This window comes from Propithecus coquereli, unplaced genomic scaffold (genome assembly GCF_000956105.1).
Source record: "Propithecus coquereli isolate 6110/MARCELLA unplaced genomic scaffold, Pcoq_1.0 Scaffold81, whole genome shotgun sequence".
In the NCBI taxonomy this organism is placed as follows: Eukaryota; Metazoa; Chordata; class Mammalia; order Primates; family Indriidae; genus Propithecus; species Propithecus coquereli.
The window spans coordinates 5,083,866-5,098,429 of NW_012154285.1; the positions used below are offsets into that span (position 1 = coordinate 5,083,866).

General features: G+C 50.4%; 1 protein-coding gene across 3 annotated transcripts in view; it reads left to right on the forward strand.

Annotated features, from left to right (window-relative positions):
* CAMKK2 (calcium/calmodulin-dependent protein kinase kinase 2, beta) overlaps positions 1–14,564 on the forward strand; it is a 49,668-nt gene that overhangs the window by 25,530 nt on the left and 9,574 nt on the right. For 2 of the 3 annotated variants that reach the window (XM_012663459.1, XM_012663460.1), the window contains exons 7-14: positions 1,713–1,749; positions 5,582–5,603; positions 5,750–5,838; positions 6,968–7,167; positions 7,771–7,824; positions 10,508–10,581; positions 10,678–10,765; positions 11,867–11,995. In XM_012663459.1, coding sequence (XP_012518913.1) covers positions 1,713–1,749; positions 5,582–5,603; positions 5,750–5,838; positions 6,968–7,167; positions 7,771–7,824; positions 10,508–10,581; positions 10,678–10,765; positions 11,867–11,995 — 693 coding nt within the window. The remainder of the gene's footprint in view (positions 1–1,712; positions 1,750–5,581; positions 5,604–5,749; positions 5,839–6,967; positions 7,168–7,770; positions 7,825–10,507; positions 10,582–10,677; positions 10,766–11,866; positions 11,996–14,564) is intronic. The other variant, XM_012663461.1, reaches the window with a different exon arrangement.

Here is a 14,564-nt window from a genome sequence, read left to right on the forward strand (position 1 = left end):
TCCGCCCGCCTTGGCCTCCCAGAGAGCTAGGATTACAGGCGTGAGCCACCGCGCCCGGCCTCATATGAGTTATATTTATTAATATTTGCCACATTAGAATTTAAAACTGAGAACTTTTAAAACTATTTATTATTTCATTTTAAAACAACAATAAGGTTATTACGTGTTAACATAAATATTTTTATGAGAAACAACTTTTTCTGAAAATAGAAGAGTGGCATAGTTTTCCATTCTTGTGAATATTTTTTGGTTAATGTTTGGCTTAGTAGAAAACATCTGGATTTTCATGTCTGCTTCTGCATTCAGCCTGTTGTGATATCACAAGCTTTGTGGTTTCTAGAAAACCCCCATATACTAGTAGAAAATGTGAGTGAAAAGGGAAAATAATGTCTTTATTTTAAAGCGAAAATAGTTTTAACCATGTAAACTCTCTGAAAGCATCTTGGGGACCCCCAGAAGTCCCCAGGTCATGTTTGGAACACCTCAGGTCTAGATGACAAGGACTTGTAAAAATAGCGTGTGATAAAGTATTGTGTTGGACATTCAGAGTGCCATGGGGGTGTGGAGTGGGAGCAGCCAGCTCATCCTGAAGGGCTGGGAGAGGCTTCTCAGGAGAAGTGGTATTTGAGGGGGCCCTGGTTGTTGCCTGGATGGGGAAGACAGGAAAGGGCACTGCAGGGGGAGGAACAGTATATGCAAAGAGCTGGAGGCCTCTGTTTGGAGGAGTACATCCCTGCCTTTGGTAGATGGGAGGGTTTGCTGCCACCTTGCCTGGGGCCCATCAGGTGGGCAAGGTCCTGGGTCTGACTTTTGGCCATTTGTCCTGGCTCTGCCTAGAGTGCATCCCTTTCTCAGGGCCTGTTGTTTTGTTGATCTTGGGTGGCTGGGAAAGGCGATTTGATGTGGGAAAAGATGGGAGGACCAATTTAGCCAAGAATCCTGCTTTTGTTTTTTCCCAAAGAAGAGAGGTGGCAGCTGCAGTTCAATCTGTCACGCTGAATTTCACGATCTCGACTCACTGATGCTGGGGTTGGCCATCTTAGAGGAAGCCCAAGGGTGTTTGCTTAGCGAGTGGCCCTGGGTCCCGGTGGATCTCTCTTCTCCCCACTGCCCTGTGGCATCTGGGCTGTTCACTCAGTAAGACTCTTTGCCAGCACATCATTTGTTCAGTCATCAGGTGTTTCCTGAGCACCTAATATGTGCCTAGCCCTGTACGGGACATCACCGAGGCAACCAAGGTGGATATAGCCTGGCACCTGTCCTTTGGAGAGAAAGAGACAGAGCTGTTGCAGTTCCAGGCAGGGAGGCATCATTTCCTGCCGGGGTAGGGGACAATGCGGATGCTTCATGGTGGAGTCACTTGAGCCCGGATAGGACGTGAATTTTCACCCTGAAGACCAGTCTGTTGTCTCCTAGCAAATGGGCTGGATTCTTATTCAAGTGTGAGGCATTTCTCAGGGAGGATTTTGCCCCCTCCCATTCGTAACCTCCTTTCTGGGTATGTCAGACCCTTCAGGATCGGGCCAGGATGTGCTTATTTTCCAAAGGGGGATTTTTCCTGTGTCCTCCATCTCAGCTAGGAAAAGCAGTGTGAAATGCAGCCCCTCTGTTGGCAAATGCAGCTATGTGGATGCTGCTTCCTGCTCATCTCTGTTCTCTTTTTTCCTATCCTCCTGCCCCCTGGCTGGCCGGTCCATGTGCTGTGCCCATAGGTGCTGGATGACCCCAATGAGGACCATCTGTACATGGGTAAGAGAGCCCTTCCCTTCTGCCACCCTCGCTCAGGTGCCTGCCAGTGCCCAGGACAGAGACAGCCTTTTCTTCTGGCACCTCCCACCAAAGACAGCTCCCCCTTTCTGGCTCCAGCTGGGCTCTACAGAAGGCCACACCCCTGGTTGGAAGCAGGAGGTGGAAGAGTTCTTGCTGGAACTTCCTTTATCTGGATCTCCTATGCATTCATTTGCAAATATTTGTTGACCACCTGCTGTATGCTGGGTACCATTCTAGGTGGTACATAGAAAACATTAAAAAATTTTTTTAGATTTTATTTAACATTGTATAGGAAAAACGATAACCAGCACCTCCCACTCATGATTTCATGGATATTTGTCACCTAGGACAAGGCTAAAAAATTAAAAATTGAGGCTGGGCTCAGTGGCTCACGTCTGTAATCCTGGCATTCTGGTAGGCCGAGGCAGGAGGATCGATTGAGCTTAGGAGTTGGAGACCAGCCTGAGCAAGAGTGAGACCCCGTCTCTACTAAAAATAGAAAAAATTAGCCAGGTGTTGTGGTGTATGCCTATAGTCCCAGCTACTCAGGAGGATTGCTTGAGCCCAGGAGTTTGAGGTTGCAGTGAGCTATTGTGACACCACTGCACTCTAGCTGGGCAAACAGAATGAGACTCTGTCTTAAAAAAAGAAAAATTAAAAATCTAGTCACTTTCAAGAAAAACATTAAATAAATAAATAATAATTTATGTGGTATATAGATATGGCCAAATTATAAACATGGTAGGCAAATGAGTGAAGTTTGGTGAAATACAGCAGAAATCAAAAAATGTAAAAAGTTGTTTTGGCCCAGAATGTCATCCTTAGTGTAATTCTCTCACTCAGGGGTCCAGACCCAACTCCAAATGGCTCTGGGCTGTTTCTGAGGAGGTTGGTTGTTCATTTAACAAATGGGATGATTTGTCAGACCCTACTCTAGGTTCATCCAGGATCAAAATTCAGAACTCCCTGCCCTCAGGGCACTCCCTTAAGTATTACCCGTAGGTTTTGAAAGTGACAGTACTCTAAAAAGACAAAAACAACCTGAGCAGGGTAAGAGGAACCAGGATTGGTGTTTTGGGGAGGGAATTGGGAAATAGAGCGGCTCCTCAGAGAATGTCTCCCTGAGGTGACATCTGGGCAGGACAGTGGGGACCAGGTGGCAGAAGACTTTTTATACCTTTGTAGGAGTTTGGCTTTGACTCTGAGGGAGGAGGAAGCCATTGCAGGGTTTCGCTCTGAGGAGTAGAACGAGCATAAAGAAAACATGGCCCACGCTTCAAGGAGGAGTTTCCGAATCTGCTGGAGCCAGGCAGCTTCGTGGACAGTTTTTCACTTCTTGAGGTGGGAGTTGCAGACAGGAGCCGTGCCGACTTTGGGTGTGTGATTCCAGTGGTTTTGAAAATCCTGACATGGCCATTTTTTACTTTGCAGCCCAAGACAGGGTAGTGCGTTAGGTATCAGGAAGGGTCTTGCAACTGCAGGCCTGACCCTCCAAGAGTAGAAAACTCCATCTGTCTTTCTAGAGGTTAAAAAATTCCCACCCACTGCTCAGCCCCAACAGAACTGTTGGTGACTGAGAATAGACCTGTTTCAACAGGCCAGCTTCTCTCATGCTGACTGATGCATGGCGCTTGGATGGGTGGGAGGAAGGTGCAGAAATTCCCGAAGCTTGCGAGTTAAGACTTAAATAACCAAGGCAGGAAAGGCCGGAGCTGAGGGGGCCAGTGTTCCGGTGTCTGTGGAAGCTATACCTTGGGCATGGCATTTGTTTCCAACCACAGCCTGAAGGAAGGGCACATCTGCCCTAACTTGGGTTTGCCCAGCCCTGGTTGATGACCCTGAAGACGGGGAGGGGTCTGGGGAAGTTAAGTTCTTGTTCTCATCAGAACCTTTAAGCCTTGTTTACATATGAGGAGCTTCCCCTCTCCCCTTGGTCACTCCAGCCCTCGGAGAGCTTGAAACAACCCTTTAGTTTCTATCACACACTCACGCCATTGTGGGTAGATGATTCCAGAATAACAAACAACTCCAAAGTCATTCTCCACTGGATTTTGAAATCCACTGTGCCAGTTTTTCACTTCCTAAAGTACAGCTTCACATTCCCAGTTGTGTTTGTCCCAGTAGAGCAAAATTAAATAACTCTGCTCCATGACCCTGCATTTTCACTCTTAGATATGTATATACCCCAAAGAATTAAAAACAGATATTCACACAAATACTTGTATTACTACGTGAATGCTTGTACATGAATGTTCACCACAGCACTATTGACAACAGCCAAACAGTAGAAACAGTCCAAATGCCCATTAACAGATGAATGGATAAACAAAATGTGGTCTGTCCATACAATGGAATTAAGCCATTAAAAAGAATGAAGCACTGATCCATGCTACAACACGATGAACCACAAAAACATGTTAAGTCAGAGAAGACAGACACAAAAGGCTGAATATTGTACAATTCTATTTATATGAAATGTCCAGAATAGGCAAATCTATAGAGACAGAAAGCAGATTGGTGATGTCCAGGGGCTGGAGGGAGGGAAGAATGGGAAGTGTCTGCTAATGGGTACAGGGTTTCCTCTGGGGTGATAGGAGTGTTGTGGAACCACACAGTGGTGGTGGTTGCACATTATGAATTTGCTAAGTGCCACTGAATTATACACTTTAAAATGGTTACTTTTATGTTATGTAAATTTCATCTTGATTTGTACAAATGAAAAAAAAACCCCAACCAAAAAAACCCTGTGCATTGCCTGAACACAGTTTATGTAATACTTGGTGGTTGGAGGAGTAGTTTCCCATAAACATAGGGCTGGGAAGAAACTGGTGTGGTGTGTAGCATTTGTGTGTGAATGTGGGCCACAAAGGTTTGGGGACAGGATAAGGTGACCTTTGAGGAGATTCCCACCCCCACCTTGAGTCTTGTTTAGATGGAGAGTTATGGGAAAGCGTCAGAGGCCCACCTGATGAAAAGAGTTGAATAACTGGAACCATGTTATCTAACAACACTTGGTCTATATCCTGGCACGGCCATACAGCTTGGAGAATGCAGAAGGGGTTGTTGAAACCTGTTCTTGTGGCTTCTTGGATCGAAACCTTCCTAGTGTTTTGAAGATTCCCTATAGCTACTTCTTTGAATTTTTTTTTTTTTAATTTTTGGTCTTCTTTCACTTTTTTTTTCCAAGTATACTCAGCATAGGAAACACACTTTTTTGTGTTTTTTAATTTGCTTTTTAATAATTATGGGTACATAATAGTTGTATATCTTTATAGGGTACATGTGATGTTTCGATACAGGCACACAATGTGAATTAATCAAATCAGGGTGACTGGGGTATCCATCACTTCAGGCCTTTATCATATCTTTGTGTTAGGAACATTCCACTCTTCCACTCTCTCGCATAAGGTGCCTGAGGGCCTGGGTGTGACGAGAGGACACAGTTTAGCATCAGTCATATCCCTAGAGTCTCCTGGTACCAGTAGGGAATGAGAAGGGGCCCACGAGCCAGCCATTCCACCTGCCACCTCCTTCCTCCCCTGCCTTGTTTTCTTTGGCCAGTGGATCCTTGGCCATTTTGAGCACAAGAAGTAAAGCCAGGCTGGAGTCTCTACTGCTTTGCCTCCTGGTGGGAACGTAGCAAAGCAAGACCTTGGCCAGATTTCGTTCAGTGGACCTTTCCTCTCCCCAGCCCTGATGTTAATTTCTGTGGTTCTTGGTGCTTCTGGATGTGGTTGGGAGGTGGGAGGACTTCGAGGGGGCAGGATTCCCTGTTTACCACTGTAACAATTTACCCTTCTCTTCCCTGCAGTGTTTGAGCTGGTCAACCAAGGGTGAGTGTCCCATCTCCCAGCCAGTGTGATGCCAGAAGCTTCTTGAGCTGCAGAGCTGCCTGAGGTGGCACTGGGCTCTACTCGTGAGAGAGGGCAAGGGCCGGGTGGGTCTGGTTTGCGTTTTCATGCGTGTGTTGACCTTTCAGGCCTGTGATGGAAGTGCCCACCCTCAAACCACTTTCCGAAGACCAGGCCCGTTTCTACTTCCAGGATCTGATCAAAGGCATCGAGTATTGTAAGTGGGGCCTGCGGGAAGACTGTCCCCCAGCGGGTCTTAGCATTCCGAGCTAAGAATGGTGGGTGGGAAATGGAAAGTGTCTTGTTTCCTTCCTGGAGCATGAGGAGGTGGGTGAGAAACAGAATGGTGTGAAATGCAGAGTCGGGGATAGCTGCAGAGAGCCATCCTGGGGCCTTCCCCTGGTGAGCAGAAACCCTCTTCCTGCCCTCGGAGAAACGAAGAGTAATGGCAATAGTGACCGTTTATCCAGTGCTTTCTGTGTGTACTGGGCCCTGTTAGGGGCTCTACTTGCCTCATCTCTTTTTCCTCCCAGCAACCCCGAGATCAGGGTCCTCTTAACCTCCTGAAGCCTTAGTTTCCTCATCTGTAAAATGGGGATAAAATATCTCTCACCAGGGCTCAGATCAGCCAATACACATCCGTGGTTCTGATTGGCAGATGTCCTTTCTGCCTCTGGCTGTTAAAGGTTTTGGCTTGCCTATCACATAGGCTTGTTGTAAATTTTAACTGGGATAAATGTGAAGCTCTTAACCCAGGCTGGGCCCCTGACTGGGTGCTCAACAGAGGGAGCTGCTGGTGCTTTTATTGATATTATCATCATCACCCCAGAAGTGGCAGTTGGGTTTTCCAGACCACAGAAGTGTGCTCTGCCGTGTCCTGCTGACATCCAGGCAGGGACAGTTAGCAAAGTCCCTAATTCTGCTTTGTGGTTCACACTTCAAATCAACACACTCTGGTCATTGTTGGTTTGGTAAACACCTTGAGCACTGGCTGTTGGTAAGTGAAACTCTGTTTGCCTGTCACCAGTCTCAAGGCTCCAGGCTCAACAAAAACTTTCTGTGCATTGTCACCTGTGACTTAATAAATAACAGGCGATTATGAATTGCTTTTGGCAGTCAGCGTTTCATGCTTCATTTTTGAGAATAGTGTTAAGGAGTTCTTTCTTGAAGGTACTCTTTTCCTCTTATTTTCAGATCATGTGGGTGCCCAGCAGGTTTGGGGAGGGGAAGTTACGCAAGGCCTGGGGCCATGGGAGATGAGGCACCAGAGGACGCCATGCCTGTGTCTCCGGGCCATGTGGCCACGTGGAGACCCTCATGGGGTTTCCCTCCCCACTCTCTCCCAGTACACTACCAGAAGATCATCCACCGGGACATCAAACCTTCCAACCTCCTGGTCGGAGAGGACGGGCACATCAAGATTGCGGACTTCGGTGTGAGCAATGAGTTCAAGGGCAGCGACGCCCTCCTCTCTAACACCGTGGGCACGCCTGCCTTCATGGCGCCTGAGTCGCTCTCGGAGACCCGCAAGATCTTCTCCGGGAAGGTAGGTCTGGGCCTGCCTGGGCCGCTGGCTTCTGCCTGTGTTAAGGTCCTTTGGGTTATAAGTGGCAAAAATCCAACTCGAAGGGGCTTAAAATAGTGAATCCACTGGGAAAGAGCTGAGGAGTGGGCTGTGTTTGGCTTCAGGCCTGGCTAGATCCAGGGACTCAGATAGAAACCATCGCTATCTATCTTTCAGTTCTATTTTCCTGAATTGGTTGCCTCCATTGGTGGGTCAGGCACCAACAGCTCCAGGCTACTCACTGTCATTTGCCACCCTCAGCAGCCAGAGCGGTCCTCCTCCTGCACAGCTCCCACCAAAACCCTGGGGTTTGGCTCTGATTGGTGTAGCGGGGGTCATGTGCCCGTCCTTGAACCAATCACTATGGCTGGGGCAAGTGGTGCTGTCATTGGCCAGGCCTGGGTCACGTGCCCATCCCTGAGGCGCTGGATCTGCCGCACCTTGACGACGACGCTGCGGACTGAAAGTCAAGGAGGGGTTGTTCCCCAAGGAATGCTGGAGGGTTGGGTGCTGGACAGGCAGAAGCAGTGGCAGCACCCGTCACCGTTCTTTGTCCCCTCACACTGAGCTCTCTTTCCCTTGCAGGCCTTGGATGTTTGGGCCATGGGTGTGACGCTGTACTGCTTTGTCTTCGGCCAGGTAACGGGGTGGGGTGTCCTGTCTCCTGGGTGCTGCTGGGTGCCCCCCTGGCTGATAGTCACCCCTGCGGGGAGACAGTCCGTATTCATTTAAAAGTTATTTTGTTTCCACCGCTAGATGAGAGTGTGAGAAAGGATGGCTTCTTAAATGTACATGTCTGTATACGAGAATCGTACTTGTGAAAAAATGATCTGTTCAAACAGAGGGATTGGCAGAGGCTCTAGAGTTTGTCAGTAGCTGATGGATGCAGGGCAAGGGCAACACCTGTGCCGTCCCCCCACCCCTGAGCCTAATACCTACGGCTTCAATGTTCATTTCACCAGAGTGTTCCCAGAAGCTATTGTCAGAGGGATAGAATTGGAATGGAAATTAAAATCTATTTGATGTTATTGATTTAGGAAGAGCTATTTTGTCTTTTTTGTTGTTGTTTTGTTATTATTGATAGAGGCTTCTCTTTTTCACTCTGAAGTTCAGTTTGATTAATGTGAGCAATAAAAGCATGGATTTTTCCATTTTCTGAGCTTGTGCTCCTATTGAGGAAAGTTTCAGAAACTGGTCCCATGAAGACAGAAAGGAGTTTATTACTATCTCCCTCTAACATTTGTGTTTGTTTGTTTGTTTGTTCTTAGACAGAGTCTTGCCCTGTCACCCTGGGTAGAGTGCAGTGGCATCATTGTAGTCATTATAGCTCACAGCAACCTTAAACTCCTGGGCTCATGGGATCCTATTGCCTCTGCCTCCCAAGTAGCTGAGACTACAGGCGTGTGCCATGATGCCTGGAAAGTTTTTCTGTTTCAGTAGAGACGGGGGTCTCGCTCTTGCTCAGGCTTGTCTTGAACTCCTGAGCTCAAGTGATCTTCCCACTTCAGCCTCCCAGAATGCTGGGATTACAGGTGTGAGCCACCAGGCCTGGCCCCAACATTTGATTGGAAAATTTTTCAATCATGCAGCAAAGTTCAAAGAATTGTACAGTAAACACCCACATACCCCCCACCTGGATTCTGCCATTAACACTTTCCTCTACTTGCTTTATCACACGTCTGTACATCCCTCATCCCTCGATCCACCTGATTTTTTAGTACATTTCACAGTAAGTTGCCAGGATCTCTGCTCTTCCTTCCAAATGCTTTAGAATGCAGTCATTAGCTAGAGCTCAATATTTGTTTCTGATTTTTTTTTCCCTTGGAGGAAACTTGCATATAATGCATATGTAAGTGTTTTGTTTTTTTTTTTTTGAGACAGAGTCTTGCTCTGTTGCCCGGGCTAGAGTGCCGTGGCGTCAGCCTAGCTCACAGCAACTCAAACTTCTGGGCTCAAGTGATCCTCCTGCCTCAGCCTCCCGAGTAGCTGGGACTACAGGCATGCACCACCATGCCCGGCTAATTTTTTTATACATATATATTTTTAGTTGTCCAGATCATTTCTTTCCATTTTTTAGTAGAGACGGGGGTCTCGCTCTTGCTCAGGCTGGTCTCGAACTCCTGACCTTGAGCGATCCACCCGCCTCTGCCTCCCAGAGTGCTAGGATTACAGGCGTGAGCCACCGCGCCCGGCCAGTGTAAGTGTTTTATTCATAATGAGTTCTGTCAAGTGGATACACCTGTGCAAGCCACACTTTTGTCTCAAGTCACCACGCTTAATGAAATAATTTTCCTTGGACGGGAGTGGACCAGATAACTTTCTGCCACCTTTTCCAGCATTTTCAGCACCCCACATAAAAATTGTTTTTTCCAGCACATATAACTGAACTCCTCTTGGGTCAGGCCCTCTGCTGGGTGAGAGCATTGTCTGTCACCCGGGAGGTGGTGCAAAGAATGGGCTTTGGAATCATCCCAGTCTGGACTTAAGTCCCACTTTGCACTTCCTGGGACATGTCACTTCTTTAAACTTCTGTTTTTCTCTTATGTAAGATGTGAATAATACTCATTATTTTTAATGGCTTCTGAGAGGACTGAAAGAAATAATTCAAGTATTCATTAATTCAACAGATATTTATTGAGCCCTGACTTTGTGCCAGGAATGTTCCTAGACACTGGGGAGTCCGCAGTGAGCAAGACAGACAAAAACTCCTGCCTTCTTAGAGCTGAGGTGCCAGTGGAGGAGTTAAAAATAAACAAGCACATATGTACTATGATGTCTGGGACATGTGCTATGTGGGAAGTAACATGGCAGTGGTGGGACGAGGGTCTGTTTTAGGGGCTCAGGGGAGGCCCTCCCTGAGAAGGTGAACTGTGGTCAGACACCTGAGTGATGGGAGAGAACAAGTCATGCAGATATTGGTGGGAAGAACATTCCCAGCAGAGGGAACAGTGAATGAAATGGTCACAAAAAACTTCAGTACAGGGCATGGTCCGGGCCAAGGCCTGGCACATCACTGCTGCTGCTACAGCGTCTTTTGTGTTGTTCTTGGTGGTGGTATTGTTCACCTGGCAGGCGTGTGCAGGTAAACTGATGCACAGCTCCAGAGGGGGCCTGCAGTATGGTTGGGAAGAGCGCTAGCCCTTCTAGAAGGATATTCCTGGTCCTTCTAGAACTTGAGGTGGGGGACTGCTCCTTCCCCGGACTGGGCCACAGCTGTTGATCTCTGCTGTAGCCTGCATGGAGCGGCGCAGCACAGGTGGCCGTTGAAGGGCAGATGCTGCAGCCATTGACCACCACCTATCCCCGGTCTCTCTCACTGCAGTGCCCATTCATGGATGAGCGCATCATGTGTTTGCACAGTAAGATCAAGAGTCAGGCGCTGGAGTTTCCAGACCAGTGAGTATCATCCTTCTATTCTGCCTCACCTTCCGCTCCAAGTTCTGGGCAGTCCTGCGCATCTGTCTCCACGCCTGACATGTCTCCCACCCCCAGGCCAGACATAGCTGAGGACTTGAAGGACCTGATCACCCGAATGTTGGACAAGAACCCTGAGTCGAGGATCATGGTGCCAGAAATCAAGGTACCTACTGCTGGCTCCACTGAGTTGGCCCCTCAGCTCGGCCTCCGTCCATGCTGGACAGTGTTTGGCTCCACGTTGCCTCAGCCAGGCACCACTCCCACGTCCACGGCGCCACACTCCCCTCGGCACTGCTGCTCTCCCATGACCTGGGGCCTCTGGGCTGCTGGGGGCTGGCAAGGGCGGGGGAGGAGGATTTGGGCATCATGATCACTGCAATTGTGGGAATGGGATCTGTGACCAGCCAGCGAGACAGCCTGCGCTTGCTCTGATTCGCGTGGGCCGATGTGTCCACCCCTGTGGGCTGAACTGGGGCCCCTGTGTGCTCCACGCTCTGCTGCCAGACCTCAGATCCTTTCCAAAGGGCCAGTCCCTTTGAGAAAGCGCAGTGAGGGCAGGAGGAAGTTAATGAGCAATTTGACCTCCCAAGCCAGCTGCCTTGTTGCAGAAAGCACTATTAGGAGACCCCTGGACACTCCCACATGCCTGCTAATGCCACAAGCACACATCTGGCCCTTTTACAAATCCAGAAATTTTCCCTGGGACCTCTTGAGCACCTACCTAACTGGCATTTGAAGGTGTCTTAAGAGAGGGCTGCCTGAAAAGTCACAGATTAGGGCTTGGACCCCAGGGGTACAGAGTCGGGGCAGACCCCTGTCTGGGTCCTCTCTTGATTGTATCCTTCCAGCTGGTCTCACTGTTCTTCCCCAGGCCTATGTTTCCCATTCTGTGAAATGGGGAGACAGCCGCCTGCTCTGAGCTGAGCCTTCAGGCGTCCGGGGAAGTTCCTGAGGAGTGATGGGTGCTCCTCAGGCAGCCGGGCAAACAGATGCCAAATTCCGGTCACTTCTGCCAAGACCTGGGGCCAGATGGAGAATTGGTCTTAGATACATCTCAGCCTCTCAGCCCCTCCCATTCTCTGTTTCTCCATCTGCTCCACATTTCCTCCCGTCTCACCCACCCCTGCCCTCTGCCTGGCTCGCAGCTCTCTTGCATGCCTGAGCACAGCCTCTGCCGCTCGCATGCCCTCCTGGCTCCGCTCGCTGGCAGGGCCTTCCAGGGGCCTCTGTGCCCGTCCCTCACCCCTCCTGTCATTCGTTGAAGCTGCACCCCTGGGTCACGAGGCACGGGGCGGAGCCGTTGCCGTCGGAGGATGAGAACTGCACCCTGGTCGAGGTGACCGAAGAGGAGGTCGAGAACTCGGTCAAACACATTCCCAGCCTGGCGACCGTGGTAAGGCGAACGGACCGCTGACTGAAAGGGACCCAGAGAGCCTGAGGCAGGGCCCGGCGGGACAGAGCTGGACACAGGCAGGGGCCATCCCTAGCCCATAGCCACTGGCCTCTGGGCCTTGGTCACACACCAGGCCAGGTGACCTCGCATATTCCAAGCCAGGTCCCATGTTACCATGGGGTGGAGGTGTCCCTCTCTGAGGAGCATGCTGCCCCCTCTGGAATCCTGCTTTCAGAGCGTGTCAGGGGAGAGGAACCCAGGGAAGGACCAGGCAGGAGCCAGGGGTGGGACATGCAGCCGAGGTCCCTAAGACGGGATTCCCACCTGGCGGGACCTGCAGTCTCCAGGGCAGACGGCTCAGCGTGTCTCACATTTGCCATGTGGGCGGCTCCAGGGCTGGGGCAGAGGCTCCCACTCACATGCCTCAGAAAGTTCTTCCTGACTCCTCAGGGTGGCATTTTGCTTAGGAGCCACTGGGCCTCCTTTTATGGCCTTGAATTTGGGTCCTGACCCAGGAAGAAGGAGCCAGCATGTAGAGTCCTCAGGCCTAACCTTGGAGACTCTGGGAATCACCCACTCACTGAGACCCCATCCAGGAGGGTGTCTGGCTCCAGGAGGGAAAGCAGAAGCCCTGGGACAGAGACCAGCTGGCTGTCACACTGTGGCCACCTTGACAGCCCTGATTCTATGTGCCCAGTACCAGCCCCAGCAGGCAGGCATCGGGCTCTGGGATGGACACACGAAGTCTCGTGTGTCTGCAAAGACACACTGTCCAGCCTGTAGGGACAGCCCCTTTAGGAGCCTTGCTGCTGGCTCCTTCTCTTCCAGCTTTGCACCTCTCCCTTCTGCCTCCCCACACTTCCTCTCTCCTCCTTGCAAGCCCCACTCCCCAAGGCCGGGGGGTTTATCTACATCCTCCTCCCTTGCTCCCCCACCTGGGGCCTGTGCACGACCTTTACTGGTAGACTCACCCAAACCTAATCACCTTCCTCATCCTCCGTCTACCCGCTGCACCCATATCCTGCACCCACGGAGGGGGAGGCAGCTGGTGTCAAACTCTGTACCTGCCATGGGTTATTCTGTTCCAGACTTGGAATGTTCTAGTCCTGAATCAGTCCCCCCTTTTGGCTCCCCAGGTCTCAGCTGCAGGTTCTTGGGAGAAGGTGACCCTGGAGGTCTGGAGTAGGCATTCATTATTCCAGAAACACTTCTCGGACACAGTGGTTTCTCAGGCCTGTGCTGGGAGCAGAGGGTGGGAGTGCAGCAATGAACAAAACCCTCACGGCCCCGTCATCCTTGAGAGGCAGATGCTGGTCAAAACACCGACGATATATTAATATATTCAGTGCAACTGAGGGGCTGCGAGGCATGCCCCTAACGGAGGGACACTTGGCCCAGGCAGTGGGTCAGGAAAGGCTTCCTGGAAGATGTGGCTACACACCGAGAGGTGCTGGCCTGGCTGAGAGAGGGTAGAGGGGCAAACACATGCCTGGCAAGAGAGAACTGGGCCCAAAAGAAGCTTCCAGATAGCAGGGCAAGGAAGGTGGAGGGAGGGTGCAGTAAATATGTAAATGTTGACCCCAAGAGCCCAGGGAAGTTCCTGCAGGGTTTCAATCGGGGCAGCTGGAGCAGGGAGGGGCAGACAGGGGCTAAGGAGCTGTCCAGCTCGGAACTGGATTATGAGGTCCAGGCCCCTTCCATGTGTTCGCCGTTCAGCAAGCACTCACTGAGCGCCCAGCACATGCTAGGCACGGGACACAGAGACAAATGAGGTCCAGTGCCAGCTCTCGGGGGGCTCCCAACCTCATAAGAAAGATGACCCGGAAAGAATCACTCCCCTGTGCAATCAGAGGTCAGCACAGAGGGGAATAAGGCCTCCGCCGGGGAGGAGCTCCTTCTGCTGGTCTGACAAGACCACAGGGGAGGGGGCAAGGCAGGCTAACGAGGGGGAGGACACCTGCCAAGGCCCAGAGGAAAGAGGGGCTGTTGCGTCCCAGTGACTGGGAGAGCCTCACCAGGGGGCATGGACTTCGTTCTCCAAGTCTGCAGTTTTCTTTTTTTTATTGAGGTGAATTCACATAGCATAAAATTAACCACTTTAAAGCAAACAATTCAGTGGCATTTAAGACATTCACAATGTTGTGCAGTTATCACTTCAGTAGTTCTGAAACATTTTTACACCTTGAATCCCACCATTTCGGGAGGCCAAAGTGGGAGGATTGCTTGAGGCCAGGAGTTCGAGACCAGCCTGGGCAACATAGTGAGACCCTACCTCTAAAAAATTAAAATTAAAAAAACAAGCTGGGTGTAGTGATGTGCACCTGTAGTCCCAGCTACTTGGGAGGCTAAGGCAGGATCGCTTGAGCCCAGGAATTTGAGGTTGCAGTGAGCTATGATCATGCCACTACCCTCCAGCTGGGATGACAGAGTGAGACCCTGTCTCTTAAAAAAAGTTCTGAGGCCGGGCGCGGTGGCTCACGCCTGTAATCCTAGCACTCTGGGAGGCCGAAGCGGGTGGATCACTCAAGGTCAGGAGTTCGAGACCAGCCTGAACAAGAGCGAGACCCCG